At 39.4% G+C, this 21,305-nt stretch overlaps 3 protein-coding genes across 9 annotated transcripts in view; all 3 read left to right on the top strand.

Moving 5' to 3' along the window:
• Positions 1–21,305, top strand: part of VPS13B (vacuolar protein sorting 13 homolog B) — an 883,035-nt gene that overhangs the window by 506,124 nt on the left and 355,606 nt on the right. The gene's annotated exons all lie outside the window — the stretch shown is intronic.
• Positions 814–3,881, top strand: POLR2K (RNA polymerase II, I and III subunit K). 2 transcript variants are annotated; one of them, XM_083518123.1, is made up of 4 exons: positions 814–877; positions 1,299–1,362; positions 2,808–2,900; positions 3,721–3,881. In XM_083518123.1, the coding sequence occupies exons 2-4, from the start codon at positions 1,302–1,304 to the stop codon at positions 3,741–3,743; spliced, it is 177 nt and encodes a 58-aa protein (XP_083374249.1). In that variant the 5' UTR covers positions 814–877; positions 1,299–1,301; the 3' UTR covers positions 3,744–3,881. The 2 variants fall into 2 exon arrangements, with proteins under 2 accessions (XP_083374249.1, XP_083374248.1); XM_083518122.1 differs by having other exon boundaries at positions 815–931.
• SPAG1 (sperm associated antigen 1) overlaps positions 6,160–21,305 on the top strand; it is a 28,845-nt gene continuing 13,699 nt past the window's right edge. For 3 of the 5 annotated variants that reach the window (XM_083517224.1, XM_083517222.1, XM_083517223.1), the window contains exons 1-12: positions 6,160–6,435; positions 8,829–8,970; positions 9,655–9,814; positions 9,941–10,066; positions 10,842–10,909; positions 11,697–11,809; positions 13,285–13,390; positions 14,779–14,909; positions 17,138–17,244; positions 18,756–18,918; positions 20,381–20,800; positions 21,162–21,261. In XM_083517224.1, the coding sequence (XP_083373350.1) occupies positions 6,234–6,435; positions 8,829–8,970; positions 9,655–9,814; positions 9,941–10,066; positions 10,842–10,909; positions 11,697–11,809; positions 13,285–13,390; positions 14,779–14,909; positions 17,138–17,244; positions 18,756–18,918; positions 20,381–20,800; positions 21,162–21,261 (1,838 nt within the window). In that variant the 5' untranslated portion in view covers positions 6,160–6,233. Of the gene's footprint in view, positions 6,436–6,476; positions 6,667–8,828; positions 8,971–9,654; positions 9,815–9,940; positions 10,067–10,841; positions 10,910–11,696; positions 11,810–13,284; positions 13,391–14,778; positions 14,910–17,137; positions 17,245–18,755; positions 18,919–20,380; positions 20,801–21,161; positions 21,262–21,305 lie in introns of those variants that run through there. The other 2 variants (XM_083517225.1, XM_083517226.1) reach the window with 2 other exon arrangements.

The following is a 21,305-nucleotide window of genomic DNA, read 5'->3' as shown; positions in this document are numbered from 1 at the left end:
AAGCTTAGTAGTAGTATTCTTACTATTTGCTTCTCTATTTTTGGTTTGCTCCTACTGTATTTGGTTTACTCCTAGAGTGTCTAATTCTGTGTATAACTACTCAGAAACAAGCCCTACTACGTTCAGTGGGGCTTACAGGAAAGTGTTTATTATAGCCTTAAGGGCACCCAACCTACCTGAAAGATACAGAACTAATTTGCATCAAAAGACACCTTGTGACAAGACACGCTGCCTCCTAACTCTTTTTCTTGGTAGGGGTGGGAATTGGCGTGACTACTTGACATGAGAAAAATACACGTTGCAAACGCTCAGATCCATTTTTAATCATAACCAGCTTATAAACTTTTAAGAGAGAGTAAAGGAGGGGGCGGGAAGTAGACTACAGTAAGGAAGTAGACACAACCCCTGATAAAGATTTTGGGTCTGAGCTCCGAGCCACAGTTCAAGTTTTACCTATGGCAAATGTTTAAAACGTACGTTGCAGTGCAGTGTAATACTGGAAGCTAATATACTGAAGTTAAAACCTGAACAAGTTGTTATAAGAAAAAACTGCTCCTTTGAATTCCTATAACAAAGTATTTGCTGAGCAAACCATTAACATCGCAATCCTAAAACATGTCTACTCAGAAGTAAGTCCCACTGAATTCGATGGGACTTACTCCCAGGTAAAAAGATTGTAGCCTCTTAGTTTACTGAGTAATTGCGAAAGATTATAAAGCGCTAAATACGGTTGCAACCCAGCTCTTTAACAACACGCCTGAACTAGCGGGGCGGGACTTGCGGGCTTGCTGTGTGTGCTTCTTTCGTCATCAGCCTGCGCCCAATAGAAGTGCTCATTAGGCTGCGCCCTAGAGCCGTGCATGGGAGATACGAACTGGTAACGGAGCTGGTTTTAAAAAACCTGTTTTGGGGGGATTGTTTCTGTTGAAAGGTGAGGTGATAAATTCCCTAATCAGGAGCTTCCCCAAAAGTTGTAGCTCATTCGTGCAGTTTCCTGCCTTCCGGGATGAGACTATAGATCGACCCGCGAGGGTTGAGTCATGGGTTGGTTGGGGAAGCGGGTAAATAATGTTGCGTTTTCCTCGTGTCGCGTGCTCTTTTCTTTTGGCATACTCTTGCTTGGTTTTAAAAGTAAAAAATCGGCGTAATAAAGAAATCAGGTAGAAACCTTCCCTTTTCCAGCCTGTAACACCATCACCCGATTTTATTTAACAACAAGCCTGAAGTGGACTTGTAAGAGAACTATGCGTTCGAAACTCATAAAAGATCTGCATGATTTGTCTTCTTTTTACTGACAGAATATGGACACCCAGAAAGATGCTCCTCCTCCAAAGCAGCAACCTATGATATACATCTGTGGAGGTAAGATCATGTCATGCCTAACTGGTAGGAGTTGTGTGGTATAGCTTCTTGGTAAGGTGGTTGTGCCATAGAGTGTTGCTGGAAAAGAGTTTTGTCTCATATTCATGCAGTCTGTCATTAATTGCATCTTAGAATTCTGTAGGTTTAAATGAGAGGGAGGGAGATGAAGATGACACAAGTGTCTGTTGCTGCTTTGTTTGGGGTCTCTGCTCCCCACCACAGGGCCATTGGCTACCAACTGTCCTGTGGAAAGGAGTATCAGATCCCAGCTTGTGCTCCAGTGGAATTAATTTTATTGGTGTATCTGTTGTATTTTATAAATGCTCTAGGCCACTTTGAGGACTGGTGAAAAATCAAAATATAAAATATAAATCTTCTATATAAATATTGAACTCAGATATTGAACTCAGTATTGAACCATTCTAATTTGACGAACTCCAATATGAAATGTTAAGAACCTTTCATAATTCTAGTGTAAATTAATTTATAAAATACAGTGTGAATATAGGTTTTCTGGCCTCACAATCTAAAGGAGGAGTAGAGGGGTTTGACAGAGCGGCAGGGCTGGAGCTACAACTGTGATTTAGGGAGCAATCCTATGCACACAAAACTGGCATAAAATAAGCTGTTGTAGTTATACTAGATCCAAACCCTGTTCAGTAGCAGGACTGTTTTTGCTCTGTCGAAAACAGAGGGGAAACAAGCCTTTAAAATGGTGTTCTACACTGGATTGCCAGGTCACAAGACCAAGCTGGGCAAGTTTAGGATCCAACCGAACCCACCGTTTCTGGTTGCAGACCTGGATCACCCCTATTTTTGAACCTACATGGGCCTCGGCTCAGCTCCAGCTCCACCAAGATGAGCAAGTTACACTGTTGTATCTTCAGCTGAGCTAGGAATTAGCCAGCTGAACCAGAAATCTGTATTGTAAGCAGCTAATTGCAGCATGTCTTGCCATAGGATTGCCCCCTAAATCTGGATCATGTCAGTGCCGTAATATGATGATAGTAGGGTCAGTCTGGGTTTCAGAGGATCCTAGGCCAGCTGAGCCCCTACCTGGAATGTTCTAATTCAGGGTTTTCTGCCAGCTGCTGGTGGCAGAATCCCCCCCCCCCATTAGCACCTCCACCTGCATGTCCAGGTGGAATGGAGAGTTGTGTGCCAGCAGTGATGCATCACTCCACAAGTACAGGCCAGTAGGGCTGGGCGGAGGGACACCTCCACTCAATCCAACTTTCTCCTTAACCCCTCAGGACTTGGATTGCAGCCTAACTTCTCTCATTTTAGTAAAATGAGTTAGCTAGACTCTGTTCTTTTCAATAAAATGTGACATTGTTTATAATATTTTGTGCGTTATAATAAAAGGACAGTTTTTCTCTCACATTGTTAAGCTTTGTTCTCATTGCTTTGTTTCAATTTTCATATACTTTTTAATATATTTTCAGAATGTCACACAGAAAATGAAATAAAAGCAAGAGATCCCATCAGATGCAGAGAATGTGGATACAGAATAATGTACAAAAAAAGAACAAAAAGATGTATCCTTCTATGTGGGCCTGTTCATTGCTTGATTATTGCATGCTGATCCTAACTACCTGAACTTTTAGAATTTGTTTAGAGTTGCTGTAATGTGATGGCGTAATTTTACACTAATAAAGGTCTACAAATCTCATCAGTACTGAAAATACTTGTGCTGCAGTACTTTGATCCACTTTATATATTACATTTCATATACAGATACTCTGGTTGGTAAGTGTGTTCTTTGCCTGCCTTTCATTATACACAGCTTGGATGGATTAGTCATATTGTGAAATGTAATGTGTAAACTGGTCAGCCATAATTATTTTCAACTAAGGTTGTTACAACACATAGCACCATACTTGTGCATATGTATATACTGTATCCTAGTGGCTTTTAATTGCATGTCAGTGCCGTTGCATTCAGTGGTGTTTAAATAGATCAGGGGTTGTGAACCTGGTCCCTTCCGCCCACTAGTGGGTGTTTCAGGATTCTAGGTGGACATTAGGGGGTTCTATGGCACAAGCTGAATCCTCCTATTGAGCACTGGTGGGCAGTAAGGAAATTTTACCATCGAGAAAGATGCATTAGTGGGCGGTAGGTATAAAAAGGTTGACTACCCCTGAAATAGATAGAACAGCTGATTGCAGTGCAGAGGGAGATGTGAAAGTTACACCTTGAGCATTGGAAAGAAGCACAAAGCACAAACTTTCTGCTTCTTGCTTATGCCTCTTGTTGAAATGTGTTAGGAGCGTGAAATAATTGCTTGCATAATGCTTCTAACTAACCATTGTTTTTTTTTCTCATGGTCTCCAGCTTTTTTCTTTAACTCTACTATAGTGGTTGTGTTTGATGCCCGATGAAGAAAACAGAAGATGCATCTGGTTTATGGCAATGTACTTTATTCATGTTAGACTTTGATTTTCTTATGGGCAAATGCATTCTTCCATTCTGACAGTGTGTAAATTATTCTGTTATGACAATAAAGTTTTATTCCAGTACTTGGTTGACATTTTTGCCAGTAATGAAATCTGAGAAAACTTTTAAAAATCTTTTAAAGTTCTATATTGTCACCCATTACCATAAAATCTAATTCTCTTCCTAACTGGGAACGAAAGGGATACTATTTTATGTTAATAATGATCCCATTTCTTTGGAACAGCTGGCAACTAATACAGGAAATCTGAATTTCGAGTGGCTCCAGAAACACCAATGACAACATTTGTTATTGGACGCAGGATTGAAAACACAGGCTAGTCAGCCATTAACATGGTTAGAGAATTTAATATCTATGTGTGACCATGTAAGGGTATGGTGTCATTAATTTATGGAGGATTTGTAAGCAATTTGATAGGCCCTCTAGAGGGATTATGGGAGGGTATGAGAGACAGTTGTGAATGTGACTGGACACCACTTTAGACAAACCAGTTAAATCTGTCTCAGCATATGTTTGGGAAAATTCTATCAAGATAAGATAGATAGATGGTATAGGACACTGGTGCAATTACCCCATATGACATATGGATTTGCACCTTCCGTTTGGGAGGGATGCAATCACAGGAAAACATGTCCCCTTTGGTTGTCTTTCTCTATAGGTAAAGGGACCCCTAACTGTTAGGTCCAGTCGCGGACGACTCTGGGGTTGCAGCGCTCATCTTGCTTTACTGGCCGAGGAAGCCAGCGTACAGCTTCCGGGTCATGTGGCTAGCATGACTAAGCCACTTCTCGCAAACCAGAGTACTGCACAGAAACGCTGTTTACCTTCCTGCTGGAGCGGTACCTATTTATCTACTTGCACTACGTGCTTTCAAACTGCTAGGTTGGCAGGAGCTAGGACCGAGCAACAGGAGCTTTCCCTATAACCCAGGGTTATTGATGGACAATACGTTTGGAAGTACCACAAATTATCCAGGAGCATGTGGATTTCACTGCTTAGTGTAGTGGTTATGAAAGGGAAAAAGAAACCACACACACATTTTATGCTGTTTGATGGTCATTTATTACATTGGCCAACAAATCAGGTTTACAAAACAACTTATCACCAGTATCATCACAAATTTGGATGTCATTATATTTCTGCTCTGAAATTTATCCTTGGATATCTCAATCTCTTCTGGCTGAAGGAAATTGTGACATTATCTTGGCAATATACTCTGTAAGAAAAACACAGGCAAGAGTGACTATGTATAAGAATGAATGTGATTACTTACCTGGCTTCTGACACGGGGGGGGGGGAGTTTTTTTTTATTTATTGTTATAGTCAATTTCTATTTTGTGACTTTGTACAATATGTATATCATTGAAAAACAAATTAAAATAGTTAAAAATTCATTTAAGATCTAATGTGATTGTAGCATCTACGGTAAGTCAAACAAGTGGCTAAATCTAGTTGACAGAATCTCTTATGTCTGAGGGGGTGGAAAAAAGCATGGGGTTATGATAGTGGGTTCAGAACCAGGTTAGTATAATGGTTAAAAGTGTAATGGAGCTCAAGGTTCAAATGCTTGCTTGGCATCAGATCTATTTTTCCTTAGTTTTGTGTACTTTGCAGATACCTAATAACTTGTCCTAAATGCCCTGCCATCTGATGGTGCAGAAATAATACAAATTGCCACCAGCTGAGTGAAGAACCAATGATTTTCTCCATTTACTGTTCCTATGCCATCAATTTCCAGCAAGCAGATGGAGGAAAGCTGGATCTCTTTTTTTTCTATTTTGTGTTAAATTGCAGCGTAACCCTGACATCTACTCAGAAATAAATCCTGTTGAATTTAATTGAGGGTTAGGCTAAGGCTGCAACTCTAACTCCACCTAGTAGTGTGAGGCCCCACTGATTTAAATAGGATTTGCATCTCTGTGTACAGGGTTAGAATTGTGCTACTACTTGTGTATTCCATTGTGCAGGTATCTTGTTTGCCTCCTTGAGCCTACTAATGAAAAGCCACCTTTAAGGCTGCATATCGGTTGTACTGTTCTTATAGCAGAAGTTTGGTCCTGGGTGGTGTTTTTTTATTTATTATTAATTATAATGATGCTTTTTAGTTGCTGAACTTCATTGCTTTTATTGCCCGTTGCTTTTGTTCGGCGAGTGTAAAACATGGTGGGATTGGGATATATTTAGAACAAATTCAATAGACAAGAAGACGAAACATTAAACCGTTTTTAGATGTACGCTTTAATGAAGTGCGGGAGGAGGGGAACGAGCGCCTGCCTTCACAACATTGGCAAGCCTCCCTTTCCAGAGCGGCGGCGAAGCAGCGTCTCCTTAGCAACCGCCCCGCGCGGCCCTCGGTGAAGACTGCCTTCCTCGGGCGACTGCGCTGAGGCGGTGGTGGGCCGCTCGCCTTCTGCGCATGCGCTTGAGGGGGTACGTTTTGTTGCTCGAGCGAATTCTATTTAAAAAGTGGCTCTCGGCAGGGCCACCTGTAGGGTTTCCCTCAGCGGCGCCGGTTCAAGGCCGCTCCGAGCGGCGAGGGGCGGCGGCAAAGCGTTGCTGGGGTCTGTCTCCTGTGGAAAGGACGTTGGAGCGGCGGCGTTCGCTGGGGAAGGAAGCAGGTAGGAGCGTCCGGTGCCGGGTAGGGGATGCTGTGTGTGGCCGTTTGAGGATAACGGCAGGAGGAAGAGGGAGGGCGAGGAATAGCGGAGGATGGATGGGGAGGGCTGTGGGAGATCGGGGGGGGGGGCGAGTCTAGGGTGAGGCAAACGGGGAAGGTGCGATGATGCTGAGAGGCAGCTATAATTGGTAGAACAGGTTTCATAGGGGGGCAAACAGGTGGTGGTGCCAGTGTGTGTTTTTCTTTCTTTAAAAAAAAATCTGATTTTCTCTCCAGTAAGTTCAGGGTATGCTTTTCTCTGACTGTCTTCGCAGCAACCCTGTAAGGTAGGATAGATTGTGGTGGTAACTGGCCTGAAGTCACTCAGCTATATGGGTGTAGCCAGATACCCCCCCCCCCAAATCAAGTAAATAAATAAAAATGCTCAAGTAACTGACCAATCGTGTCACATGGAGCTCAGTTCTGCCCCCCAACATAAATCCTGCCCCCCCCAACATAACTCCTGGCTATGCCCGTGCTCAACCACATGGGCATTTGAAACTGCAAAAAGCCTCAACGATATATATTACATGGGCAGCATACATGCACAGCTGTTATCTTTCATGCTCCTTTTCCTACCCCCCATGGGCGCAGCTGCCCCCCAATCAATTAAAATCAATACAAATTTGAGGTTCTGCCCCCCCTAACAAAAGCCCGCCCCCTAACCAAAATCCTGTCTATGCCCATTCCTCCCACCACCACCCTCATTGCTCTAAGGGTGAACATAGGGGTGTGACTGCTGTTGCTAAGGTCAGTTGTTGATTTTTGTGGGAACTGGGGCTAAGGCTGAAGAAATTACTTTGATAAAGGGGCGCTGGCTAGGCCCTTAAAATACTCATGGTACAGGTCCCTACCACAAATTCGTATGTGCTGCTTTATATAGATAGGTACAAATTTAGACCTCTGGGCACATTTAGATGGTTGGTGGCTGGAGTCTTGCCAGCTCTGTGCTTTCAATCTATGCCCAGATGCCCTGTAAGCAAATAAAAGCATTTTATTTTTATTTTTTTATTTTAAAAAAAAGGAGAGGGAAGGAGATCGGGGGCCCAGCACAAATGATCCAGTCATTTCAGACTTTCATATAGAATAAAGCAGAATACCTTCAAAATGTTGTTATTTTGGGAGCTTGCTGCATGTACTGAAAAAGTGAGGCTTGTTTCCATGGTGTTGTGAAACTGCGTAGGGCAGGGCCTAATTTCAGGAGATGGTGATCTCCTGAAATTTCTGAGCTTTGTGGCTCACTTCTGTACATAGCAACAGTTGCTAGTGGATTATTTATTTATTTGCTGCAACCTGTTCCTTTTTTTTAACTGTAGAGGGCATTGTCCTTGAATTATTCTTTATAAAAAACGTATTTCCCCATTACAGTGCTGAAATTGTGTTTTGATGCTACGTTGTAGGCTTAAATGATTCTTGTTTTATTTTTTATGTTTCAAAATGGGGATGGGTCAAAATTTTCTGGCATTCCATTTTAATGGGAAATTAGAGGGTTTGTTTGTTTTTTAATTGATGCTGACATTTTGCACTTGATAACCTGTACACAGTAAAATACTCAGTTTTCTTATAAACTGTAGCATTATAAACCATGTTCAAGAAATGAGCTTGTAGGTATTCTGTATGATTTGCATAAGCAGAACAGAAGGTACCGGTAAATAATGTGGAAGATCTCTCACAACAGATAATTCACAAATATACAATGTTCTCTGAACCTATGATTCTCTAAGATCATTAGTCACATAATTTGCAGACAATATTCAATCAATGGATTTATTTATATGCAAAAGGATCTGAGAATAATTCTCACAAATAGGATTATGTTCAGTTAGTCTGTGTTATGGAAAAAAGTTTGACATTCAGATGGCTGCCAAATCTGAATGAACATAAACGTTATGAAGTCTGCACTTGGTATGTTGTAATAAAAAGCAACTGTTATTGCAAATACAAATAAGAAAACAGTGGCTGCAAAGATTTAGAAACAAAAACAGAATTATACATGTGAAAAATTCTGCTGAGAAAATTCTTTTCACTTAATCGTGTGTTTTTTCTAGCAGTAGCTATTTATACATATAAGCATTCATGGTGCATAAAGTACTACCCACACAGAAAGTCCTGGTCCTATAAATTGTTCCATTTCAATGGACTGAAGCTAGAAGGATTTAAAACAGGTGCACAAGCAAGTATGTTTGAAGTAGTTCACAAGGTCAAAAATTAAGGCTGCAGTCTAAAAATCTTCTGTAACTGAAAAGTGTTTGCAATGTACATAAGAGATTATAACACATTATTCAGTGAGCTTATGTAATTTCAAAATATATATGAATAGTGGGAAAAATTAAATATTACCTTTTATATTTCTAGTTATGAGTGCTGACCAAGTTTCATGCTTGTTAAGCCAAGGAACAACAAAAACATATCAAATTCCTATTGAGCATCTGGACTACAAATTCATTGAAACATGCAAAGATGTTAAGCATTTGGAAAAGATTCTTAAGATATTAAGGTAAACATTTAAATTACATATTTATTTTATTATGGTTTACATATTTTTATTCATATTAACTAAACATTAACTAGAAACTAATAAGGCTATCACTTCTTTTGTAGACCTTGTCAGAAAACTTGTTTAAAAGCTAAATATTGTCATAATTTTAAATAAGTGAAAATAGTTTAGTCTTGCTAGCATGGCATTAGTATAACATAAATTGGTTGTTTGGACTGAGAAGGTGATCTATTTATACTAGCTAAGGCTGGGATATTCAGATTTAAGATTTTACAGACCTTTTGGTCATGCAGAATTGAGCCATTGAATGGTTATTGAGCTTAAAAAAGCAATACAAAAGCAATACAAAATGTAGCAATGTCAGCTGTAAACTATTTACAAGCCTAAAGCAAATCAAACAAAAATAGTGGAAGTCTTTATCTCATAAGGGGTGTGTGTGTTATAACAGCTCCTGAAGTTAATATTTATGGTTTATGCTTTAAAAATTGCTATTGGTGATATCTAATGCTGTATGTGTGGAGGTCCACTCATCCAGCAGGACTTACTCTTTCTCTGCACTCTCTCTTGAGTTTTCCCTAACCTGTCATAGCATATTTTGAGGATGCATGGGGGCTACAGGGGACAGAAGAGAATTCCTGTTGTGCTTACAGAAGTTGGTATAATGTCACATTTATTAATTTTTAGATCTGGTGAAGAAGGCTTCTATCCTGATCTTGTATTATTTTGTGAAAAACGCATTGAGTCTTTGGCTCCAAACAGCAGAGCTCTGCGAAGAGATAAACCTGCAGCCACTGCTTCTGATTTTACTACTGAGGAATGGAAAGAAATAGAGAATGAAATAAAGGTATTGCACTTCTTCATTCTGCAGCATGCTAATTTTGTATGTGACTTTTAAATAACAAATCGTTGTTGCCTGGTAAAAAAACAATTTCAGATTTTGAAATACGTTTATGTTTTTGATTTCTTTCAGAGCTGGATTACCGAAATGAAAGAAGATGAGTATAAAATGCGGTATGCTACAACGGAAGTATTCAAGGAGAAAGTGGAAAATTTGCCACCAGTTCGTAGTTCAGATAGCTCTCTTCCTTCTAGACAGGTGGGAACCTGTGTTTCTATACAATATTCAATATCAATTTTTTTTTTTTAATGTGTTGTTGGCATCTGACTAAGTCATACCTGAAGGAGACCCATTGAAATCATGGCCAACTTGTCCCTATTTCAGTAGGTCTACTCTGAGTATGACTTGGTCACATATCAAATGGGAGGGGGGAAACATCTAATAACCCTGGAAAGAAGTACTCCACAATGGAACATTTTGTCACAGGACCCTACTTGATTCAATTCAATTCAGGACCCTACATTCAAATTGTGTGAGTGCCAGTCGTGTAAAAGGAAGCTATCAGTAGGTTCAGGGCATCTCAAAGGTTTGCAGAAGTAGGGAAAAAGTACAAACAAACCCCAATCAGCCCAGTGATGGCAGAGCATTCCATGCCCACTAACTGGAGGTGAGGAATGGAAAGCTGGAGGGGGAGGGGCTGGATTCTTGATGAGATAGCACTCTGTGCTGCAATGTTTAATTGCAAGTCCCACTTGGTTATGTATGTTTGCAGATGATATGTTTGCAATTCTCATTTTTTCCCATATGAGAATTTTTATATCGAAATATTGACATTTATTCTTAGTTGATAAGCACATGATTGTAGAAAGGATAGCAAGTGATTGAGTTACTTACTGAACATATGTGAACTCCAAAACCTCAGTTTGAGGTAGCTAAAACATGTAATAATGCTCATATCACATGAAATGAGAATAACAAAACAAATTCTTTGATGAAGCTTTTTTTTTATATCTTGTCTGACTTCTCATTCTAGAGCAAAACTTCAAGAAATGGTGTAATAAAGAATAAAAATGTACCAAGGGACTATAAAGAGTGGGATAAGTATGTCAGATGCCTTCTGCATATTGTTTAATTCAATTATTTTCTAATGTTCTATTTAAGTTGGTTTTGAAAAAGGAACGTTTGTTTCTGTGTTAACGTGCCCTTGAAATTCTCAAAATCTCACAGGGCTAACTATAGACAAATGGTATTCGAAAGTCTAGTATTAATGGAGAACTTTACACAAAAATTGCATGTTGGGAGAAAGCTCTCTAAATATGATGAGTTGTATTCAACATCATGCTAAGGCAAGTATTTGATCTGTGCAATAATTTTTCCTTGCACAACATCTTGCTTGCCCTGCCAATATCCTCCTTAAATTGTGGTGCCCAGACCAGGACACAGTACTCCAGGTATGGTCTTTCCAAGGCAGAATAGAGCAGTACTGTTACTTCATTTGATAGGGGCACTATACATCCTAGAATAGCATTAGCCTTTTTTTGCTGCTGCATCACACTTTTGAGTCACATTAAATGTGTGGTCCACTAAGACACCTAGATCCTTCCCCACACCTTATATTTGTACAGCTGGTTCTTCCTACTTAAGAGTAGAACGTGCCCACTGCTTGCAGCTCAGTGGGTTAGAGTGAGGTGCCGATAATGCCAAGATCATGGGTTTGATCCCCATATGGGCCACCTGCATATTCCTACATTGCAGATTAATGGTCCAGTCCATCATACCTTAAACTATGTAAGTGTGAGGTCTTGTTATAGTTAAACACACATTTGTATAATTTATGGATGTTTATTATTATCATGTAAATATATTAAATTCTTTTCCATTTTTTAAGGTTTGATGTGGAAAAAGAATGTTCCAAAATTGATGGTTATGAGGAAAATAAGAGTAAACCCAGCTTTAAAACTGCTAACAAAGGGTTACCAAAATCTGATATAGACACAACAGGTAGGTTTTCATTCAATACTACAGTGATTTTGGTTGCTGTTGCCTTTTATTGAAAAATAAGAAATCTACTACTCATAGGAATCTCTGTTTTCAAAAATACTGTGACTTGATGCTCATATAGAATTATGACAATTTTATATGAATTTGTTTATCAGTATTGTATGCATTGTCAGTAACTCCTGTATATATCCAATGTCCGCCTATCCTTTCCCAGAAATATTTCCCCCCCCCCCCATTTTACCATGTTACTTCAAAATTCAGTAATGCAGTCAGTACTGCTGAATTACAGCATTTAAAAATCCTGTGTTTTTGATTGCATAATTCTGCTAAAGTAGTAGATAAATCAGGAATATAGCTAGAAAACATTTTTTTGGAAACAGGGTTTTAAAATGTTATAACCCTTACCAGTGTGGTGTAATGGTTAAGAGCGGTGGACTCGTAATCTGGTGAACCGGGTTCGCGTCTCTGCTCCTCCACATGCAGCTGCTGGGTGACCTTGGGCCAGTCACACTTCTTTGAAGTCTCTCAGCCCCACTCACCTCACAGAGTGTTTGTTGTGGGGAGGAAGGGAAAGGAGAATGTTAGCCGCTTTGAGACTCCTTCGGGTAGTGATAAAGCGGGATATCAAATCCAAACTCTTCTTCTTCTCCTTACCTTGAAAAAAATAGCATACCTATAATGTGTATGGGTTGCTCGTGCATAAGTTGCCGCCTCTCCAGGCTTTGTTGCCTTGCTAAACCTTTCAGTCTGGGCAGCCCTTCACTTCGTGGCTGCCTCAGTCGCTAGCAGAATCCGTCAGTGGGCGTTTCTTAAATCTTTTCCAACATAAAAGTTGTTTGACACCCAGTCTCCTCCTACTCTCTCTGCGCGGAAGTCTTCTGCGCAGGGTGGGCGTGGGTAGCGGAGGACCCGTGCTCTCCCCGCTGGTGTCCGGTGAAGAGTCCTGGAGCCCTCTCGCCGATTCCCCCATCAGCCCCTCTATATCCCTGGTGTTGCGCTGATTAGCTTCCCCATCTGCGGAGCTGCCTCTCTCCCTGCTGGGCCCTTCTCCAGCATCATTTGAGAGCCTTCCCTCCGCCTCTAGCTCCGATGTCAGTTCATTGACAATACCCTTAAACAATAAAGCAAAAAATTCCAAAGTGTAGTTTCAACCACTGTATAATTGCCTACTTTGACTGCTACTAGTATTTCAGGATCTCAGAGGTGCTTCCCAGCCTTGTTACAGGAGTTCCTTTTAACTGGACAGACTGTTAATTAAATTTGTTACCTTCTGTATACAAAGTATGTGTTCAACTATTGAAATATAGCATGTTGCCTGAAGTGGGTGGAGACTCAAATCAACACAATAGAGCACTTGTAGATTATGTTTTTTACAATATTCTCTCTCTCATATTCTTTCTCTGTAGCATTAAAAGAAATGTTTTTGGTTTTGCCTGCAATTTTTCTTCCTTTAATATGTAATAGATATTTTCTAGGTTTGACTACAAAGGAAAAAATATTCATTGCTAATCGTGAAAAAGAAAAAGGAAATGAAGCATTTGTTACAGGAGACTACAAAGAAGCAGTTATCTACTATACTCGGTGAGTCATCCATAGTAATTATTAGCCTGCTGCAGTAGCAATAATAATAATAATAATTTATTTATTTATACCCTACCCATCTGGCTGGGCTTCCCCAGCCACTCTGGGCAGCTTCCAACAAAATATTAAAATACAGTAGCAACCTGGATGCAAAGCAGGCATTAATATGTAGTCTTAAAAGCTACAGCTTCCATTTAAAAAATCATTTAGCTGCTTCACTATCAACTTCGTTGTTTAAAAGTGGTTTAAACAAAATTTGTATTAGTATACATATATCAAATTTATGGTATGCATTTTTCTGCGTATATGTTGTGTAGCCAGACAGCAACCCTCACAATAAGGCATTCTAGACTGAGACTGTGTACTGACAAAAACCTCAAGAACTTGAAAGTGCGACATGACACTATTTTTTTGTGCAGAGGCACTTCTTATTCTGTCCTATTAGGCAGCAAACATGGCTTGGACTGATCCTGATTGTATTGAATATGGTATATATAGATGCCTTCTTCCTGGTGGTCCTTGCAGTTGTGCTGGGCTTTGTTGAAGGTTTGAAACCCGGCATAACTGTGGGGATGACTCCCACCCTCCTCCAGTTCCAAATTTGTAGGTGGAGAACTAGAATTTGTTTTGGCACTGGACAACTGATGTACTTGATGTACCTCTGGTGCCCATTACCCAAATGAGCCTATGCCAACCTTCACCTCCAAAGCCAGAGAGAAAACTTGTGCTTGTTTTGGTACTAGGCAGCAGAGGCACTTTGTGAATCTTTAACTGACCAAGGCCAACATGGCAAGCCACAGCCTTCGTCTTCCGCTTGGAGTTGGGGGTGGGTGCAGCTTAGTTTGCTCTGTAACTCAGTGCAGTTGCAGGGGATTATCCCAGCTCTACCTTCACTTCTTAGCCGGAGAGTTCATCATTGTTGACATATGTAACTTTTGCCATTACAAGGGTGACAGGCAGAATTGTAGATCATTTGGCCTTTCTTACATGCTTTATCATATAGTCTTCATATTATAGCATTATGACTTGTAGTCAGTTTTCTGCACTGAGTTGCATGAGATCAATAGAGAATGAAAATGGTTAGGTAACTACGGAAAATAATTTGTCCCTCTTTAGGCCTTTATGTGTATTCTTTATCTTTCTTTGCCATTTTCATTAGCAGATGGGAGGCCACACCCACTCTGATTGGATCTTTTACTCTTTTGACTTGTACTTGTTTTCATTTGTACTCTGTACAGTACTGTAACACTCCTATATTTTTCATTCTTGGGTCTTCTGGCTTTACTTTGTAACAACATTCCCGCACCTTCGGCTTTAAGGCGTCACCTGACTCTTTTCTGAAGTGTCTGTGTTCATTTCAGCCTGCCTAATGCCTCAGTATTTTGCAGGAGCATATCTGCCTTTCCCACTGTGGCTGCATACAATAATAAAGCTCAGGCAGAAATAAAACTTCAGAATTGGCATGTTGCTCATCAGGATTGTGAGACAGTGTTAAAAATGGACCCTGAAAACATAAAAGGTAAAATTAAAGAAATCACTTTTGAGAAATTAATGCTAGCAAAATTCTTTTTAAATTAATGGAGCAAAATCAGCATAGGTGACAAACACTGGTTTTTGAAATTTGTGGATTGCATTCTGTGGAGTAACCACTCTCAAATTTTTATTTTTCCACTTCTCCTATAGTGGGAAATGAATTGGTCAGCACATAGTGGCTTAGTACTCATGCTAAGTGCTTTACATGGTTTAGTGAAAGGGAATTTATGGGGGTACAGTATCTGCTTTGCCATTAGAACCCTGAATATTTTTCCACTCATCTCCAATATTCACTGTAAAAGCTTGTATCCCTTCAATTCAAGGTAAATTCCGAGACAGGGCTAGCCAGGCGATGGTGGGAAAAGTTTACTCCAAGCAACAAGAGTTCCCCTTCCAACTATTAATCAGCTGAAGGAAGTTTAGCCTACTTTGTCTAAAGCAATTTATTGCAATCCTGAGAGATGAAAAGTTGGCTTTTCCTAGACAGTGTAAAAGGGAAGTCCCCACATGTCTAGGTACTGCCTTTTCCTAGCACCAAACTAAGTAAATAAAAAGGGAGAATAACAGAGCAATCCTACAGAGATCCCGGGAAGCACAAGAGTCTAAGCACAAAATAGGACATAAAGTGGTGCTGGTGGACTTATTTCCTTTATTCCTATCCCCAGTTGGTTTCAGTAGGAGGGAAGATATGCCAGTTCCAGTGTTGGCATAGTTTGTATAAAACTTGCCACTACTGCAATGAAGAGTCATCCAGGAGTGGAACTCCTCCACCTGGTGAGGAAGGGATTCAGGGTTCCGCAGCTGCCTTTCCTGGGAGTGTAGAATTCCTCCTTGAATTATGCTTGCACCTTTAAGAGATAGTTGGCCTCTCCCACTCACAGCAACTGTTATCTCTTTTGCTCTGTTTCCCCATGACAAGTGATTGTGTACAGATACAACATTTGGATTTATGTGTACATGCCATGCAATTAGCATACATACATATACCATGTGGGAGACTTTTTATAGTGTGGTTGTTGGACTAGGACCAGGGAAACCTGGCTTCAAGGTTAGCCCACTTTACAGATCGTTTTGACAATAAAACTGGGGAGTAACATAAGCCACCCCAAGGTCCTTGGAGGAAGAACAGCATAAAAATGTAATGAATAAATAAGAAATAATGCCATGTTACATTACAGTGGTGCCTCGCAAGACAAAATTAATCCGTTCCGCGAGTATCTTCGTCTAGCGGTTTTTTCGTCTTGTGAAGCACGGCTATTAGCGGCTTAGCGGATTATCGCTATTAGCGGTTTAGCAGCTATTAAAGGCTTAGCGGCTTAGCTGCTAAAAGGCTATTAAAGGCATAGCGGCTTAGAAAAAGGGGGGGGAGCGAAATAAAATCTCAAGACTCGCAAGACATTTTTGTCTTGCGAAGCAAGCCCATAGGGAAATTCGTCCTGCGAAGCGCATTGAAAAATGGAAAACCCTTTCGTCTAGCGGGTTTTTCGTCTTGCGAGGCATTCGTCTTGCGGGGCACCACTGTATATAGGTTATTGCAGCTGTAATCACATCTCTTTTAGTGGGTTAATTTTTGGTAACAGATTATACTTTGATGGGAGACTGGGACAGATTAGAAATTTAGCGGAATAATTACGGTATTAAAATAAGGGTTGAGGATCCTTTTTCAACCTGAGGGCCTCATTCGCTTTTGAGCAGCCTTATAGGACCTTGTGCCATTGATGGGCAAGACCAGAGGCAAAAGTGGGCTAAGCAACTACCGCCATTTTTGCCTTGTGTAATGTAGGTTGGCTGCTTCACACTCGCACATTTCTCTGTATTCTCCATTGAGGAAGCAAGAAGCCTTATCGGAGTTAAGGACACATTCCAGCCACTAGAGTGGGGTGTAACGATGGGTGTGGTTCAGAAGGGGGTGTGGCTTGGGGAGAACTTCAGGGGCCAGATGGAGTGGCCTGGAGGGCTGCATTTGGCCCCTCGGCCTGAGGTTCTGCATCCCTGTACTAAAATGGATCCTTATATGTGAAGATGGTTTGTCTGCGTCAAATTGAAATTATTTTTTAACCATTCCTCTTTATTAGAAAGCTATATTGCAATAGTTGCAAGTTATTATATAATTCAGAATTATTTTACATTTCCACAATTTCACATTATATTGACATATTTATTATGTAACTTAGAATATTGCAATAAAATAATGCATTCTTTATTGATCTGCAGCTTTTATGCGCCGTGCCACTGTTTACACTAATCTACATAATTTCAAAGCAGCTGCAGAAGATTTGAAGAAAGTGTTACAGATTGAGCCAGAAAATGCTACTGCTAAGGTAAGTATTAATTGTTGACTTCATGGACGTATTGTAAACTATGGATACCGTTTGTATTAGACATATTTACTATTGAAAGATGGTACACAATGAAATATATCTAATACAAATACTGTATTTGATACAAATACTGCCATCCCACAGATGGCGGCAGGTTAAACTGGTTTTTCAAAAGGGAAAAAAGCAATAAGTTTCCATCAGCTGACCCATAGTGGAGAGCCCACCATTCACCCAACTATTACAATACCATATTTCTCCCAATTTTGATGCTGCTCTGCAAGCTAAGTTTTCTGATTTGGAGGGAAGGTCACACAGAAATAATCTGCACATTCTGAGAGTTCAAGAGAGATCTGAGCAATTGAATACCTCTGTGGTTGTAGCCACTCTGTTGTGGATATTGCTGTGGTTCTGTACACTGAGTTGGCCAATTGCAGCCCAGTTCCTTCCAGAATGAGTATCTCAAGTTCCAGTGGCATAGCATGCCTTTCAACAAATCCAGTGGAGTACAAGATTGCTGGCTGAGCCATTGCAGCAGATTGAGTGGGGCAATCTGGTATTGTGTATGCTGGGGATGTGGTATTGTGAGTTCATTGGCTCCCTATGTGGGTGTTGTCACTGGCACCATCCCTGATTGGTGGGCTTTGGTAGAGTTTCTCAGCCTGCAGCTTATTTCCCCCACTCTGGTTTAGTGCAGGTGACCTAAGTGGCACATACATGTCAGGAGAAGTATGGTAACGTATAATTGCTCCACACAATTTATATTTATTTATTAAATTTCTATACCACCCTTTGTCTGAGGATCACAGGGTGGTTTACCAATTACACATGGATGAATTTAATATAGAAGATATTCTAAATGGCAAAAACAGTCTAGTTTTTCTTGCCCTTTCAGTAGCTTAAGCTGGTGAATGAGTCTTTCTAATACGTACAGCAGTATTCAGCAGATCTTTGGGCCTAATTGAGAGAGAAATCCTAAGCCGATTTCTAATGATGAGCTATAGTCAATCTGGTTCCAAAGGCCATCTTGATAGACTGATAGTAATGAAAGCATCAAACAAACTGTATTCAGCAATATCAATTGTGGTACTAAACCAGCTGCCTCATTCAGAATTTTATACATTTCTACTTTAACAATCTCCCACTACAGATAATTTAAAGCACCACTCCCAATATAATATTCCTACATTTACAACTGTATTACTTAAATTTATTAGAGAACTACTAGAGATCAGAGATCTGTACTGAACAGGTTCTTTTTAAATAGAATTTCCTATAGAGGTATATGGGGAAGGTACATATGTATATGTACCTCTATATGTATATAGAGGTATATGTACTTTTCAGTTCTAAGTACTTTGGTTCTGATCTCACTTCTGACACTAGGTTCTCTAATTTTCTCCTTTTGCAATTACATTATTATGTAATGTTGAAAATGTTGAGTGTATCTTTCAGTGGTGGAAGAATTTGTGTATTTAAAATAATAATAAATAAATATTGCTATATTACTACAGAAAAACTTGTTGGATATTGAGAAGAAGCTGAAAGAGTTGGAACCTATTTCTCAAACTAATAGCAAAGGGAAAAAAATACTTATTCAAGATATAGAAGACTCAGATGGTGATGAAGAACTAGGAGGAAATGAAGCAGAATGTGAAAATGGCAGTGGAGATAAAAGTAATTTTAACTTGTTAACTGTTAATGGAAGGACATGGAGCTGACTGTAGTGTCACCTCACTGGAAGATAGTACTTCATATCATCCCAGATTTGAGCAGTGTGAGATTCCAGGGGTTCCAAGCACTTACCCAGGGTTCGTGTTTCTTTCGGAATGAGGCACAGTGGAGACTGAGGTGTCTTTATTATATATGGTTTATTTACACATATATATGTATACCTGAGCCTACGATGGAGGGGTTCACAGCATTAACATCCCAAGAGGATCTTGCTTCCCAATAGCTGTGGCCTGGAATTCAAACAGAAATCAAATATCTCTCTGACTCACCAGCTTCCCAACTTGTTTGTGTACAGTTCTTAGACATACTTTCAATCTGTAATATTGCACATTATTCCCCACCCACTCCAATTTTCCTTTTAAAAGTTTTCATAGCATAACCTCAGTTGTTTTGAATTCATATGTCTTTTAACAGTAGATTTGCAGACACTGGAGCTATTTTAAGAGGGAAACTCTCATAAAGTTGTGGTCTATTTTTGGTTTAAGATGGTATTAAACAATTTTGTTTAATATTTTGTGTTTAGATAAGTAAGAAATAAACATGTTCAATATTGCAAGTTTTACTTTTAAAATCTGGAATTATTTGTTTTAGGAAGATGCTGCAAAATGATTATTTCACCTTTTTACAATCTCTTTAAAATGTCATTTCTTTAAGATGATTATTTCATACTATTATAGGGGCTAACTGAGATAAAGCTTATGGTAAATCTGTTTATCTGCTATACATTTTATATATTGAATATTGATCGTTTCTAAAACTGATCTCCAAATTGTTCACTTTAAGCAATCTATTCCTTTTTTCAGAGAGTAGCAAGTGAATACAACTCTACTAGTATAAAAACTGTTAATTGGTTTATCCAGTACCATTTTGGCCCCTGCTTATCTATTCTAGACCATTTGGATATGAATAGAAAGCCTTTTTGAAATAAAGGGTAGAAGAATTTATCCTTACCTTTTAGTGGACCTGAAACTGTATGTGAAACTTCACAATACAGAACATGGCTTAATCTTGTTATATGTTTGATATAGTCTCAAAAAGGTAGATTGCAACTGTGACTTGAAATGCAGTTGTGATTTGCTGTCTAATTTGCTTGTCAGGCCAAATTTTAAGTTGAGCATCTAGTATTTAAAAGGTTAATTTCAAGGTGATTGTATACCATTCAGAAGAGAGTAGTGCCAGTTCTTAAAAAAATACTGATTTGACAGTGTTAAATTCCCACGATGGCAAACTGTTTATACTTAGCTGTGCTGACTAAAAAGACTGCAGAAAATGTTATCTTTCATTGAATTCATTTCAGTAAGCTAATACGTGTGATATACATGCTTTTAATCCACCCCTCCTTTGCTTTTACAATGGTTCCTTCTGATGATGCAGAGTCTAACCTAGCCGATTAACTTCCTTGTAGAAACTGCTGTGCTAGTGGGAGGAGAGATCACAACTGAGAAGACAGAAATGGGGAATGCACAAAAGAAGTTTCCCAGCAAAGGAGATGGCTGTAAATGGGAACACAAGGAAGCTCAGAAGCTCAGAGACCCTTTGGAGAATAGTGTTAAAAAAGGCACACCTGAAAAAAAGACAGCCAAGGTTTTACGGGATTCTGAAAATGAAGTAAATGGCTATCTGGGCAGTGACAAAAATAATAGTGAAAACAAGGAAGTAGTACAGAAAAATGCAGAATCTTCAGCAGCTGGAAAAAACAGTTCTACTTTGCTCCCTTCCGCTGCAGCAAAACTGAAAGCTGAAGGAAATGAATTATTTAAAAATGGACAATTTGGAGAGGCCGTCCTCAGATACTCAGAAGCAATTGAAAATGTGATTAGTTCTGGTGAGTTAAATCTTTATGCAATGCTTATGGCGATTTTAAAATGTATCCTTTCTTCAATTAATAATTTTCTAGGAGAAAACTGAATTTCTCTGTAATAATTATGTAGTTGTGAAAATATTCATATACAGTTGCCACGAGAATCAGATTTATTGTGTAGAATTTCATTGTAACTGAGTTATGGCTGCATATTAAAGCAGTAGGATGTATTTATAGGTAATCCACTAAAAAAAAGATCCTTGAAGCTTTGCTTCATCAGCACAATTGCACTACTGCAATGCAACTTTCAATCTAATGAAGTATTTTATACTAATAAAACTTGATTTCAGTGATCATAATCCACTGTAATTTTTTGTAATTTAAGGAATCCAAAGTCCAGAGGATCTAAGTATTTTGTATTCAAACAGAGCAGCATGTTACCTAAAAGAAGGAAACTGTGTTGACTGCATTCAAGACTGTAACAGGTAAATACCAATCTTACGCAGATAAACAATCCCCCCCCCCCATG

The sequence above is a fragment of the Podarcis liolepis genome (assembly GCF_965112155.1).
Source record: "Podarcis liolepis genome assembly, chromosome: 8".
Taxonomy (NCBI): domain Eukaryota; kingdom Metazoa; phylum Chordata; class Lepidosauria; order Squamata; family Lacertidae; genus Podarcis; species Podarcis liolepis.
This window is presented reverse-complemented; position numbering and strand designations above follow the sequence as displayed.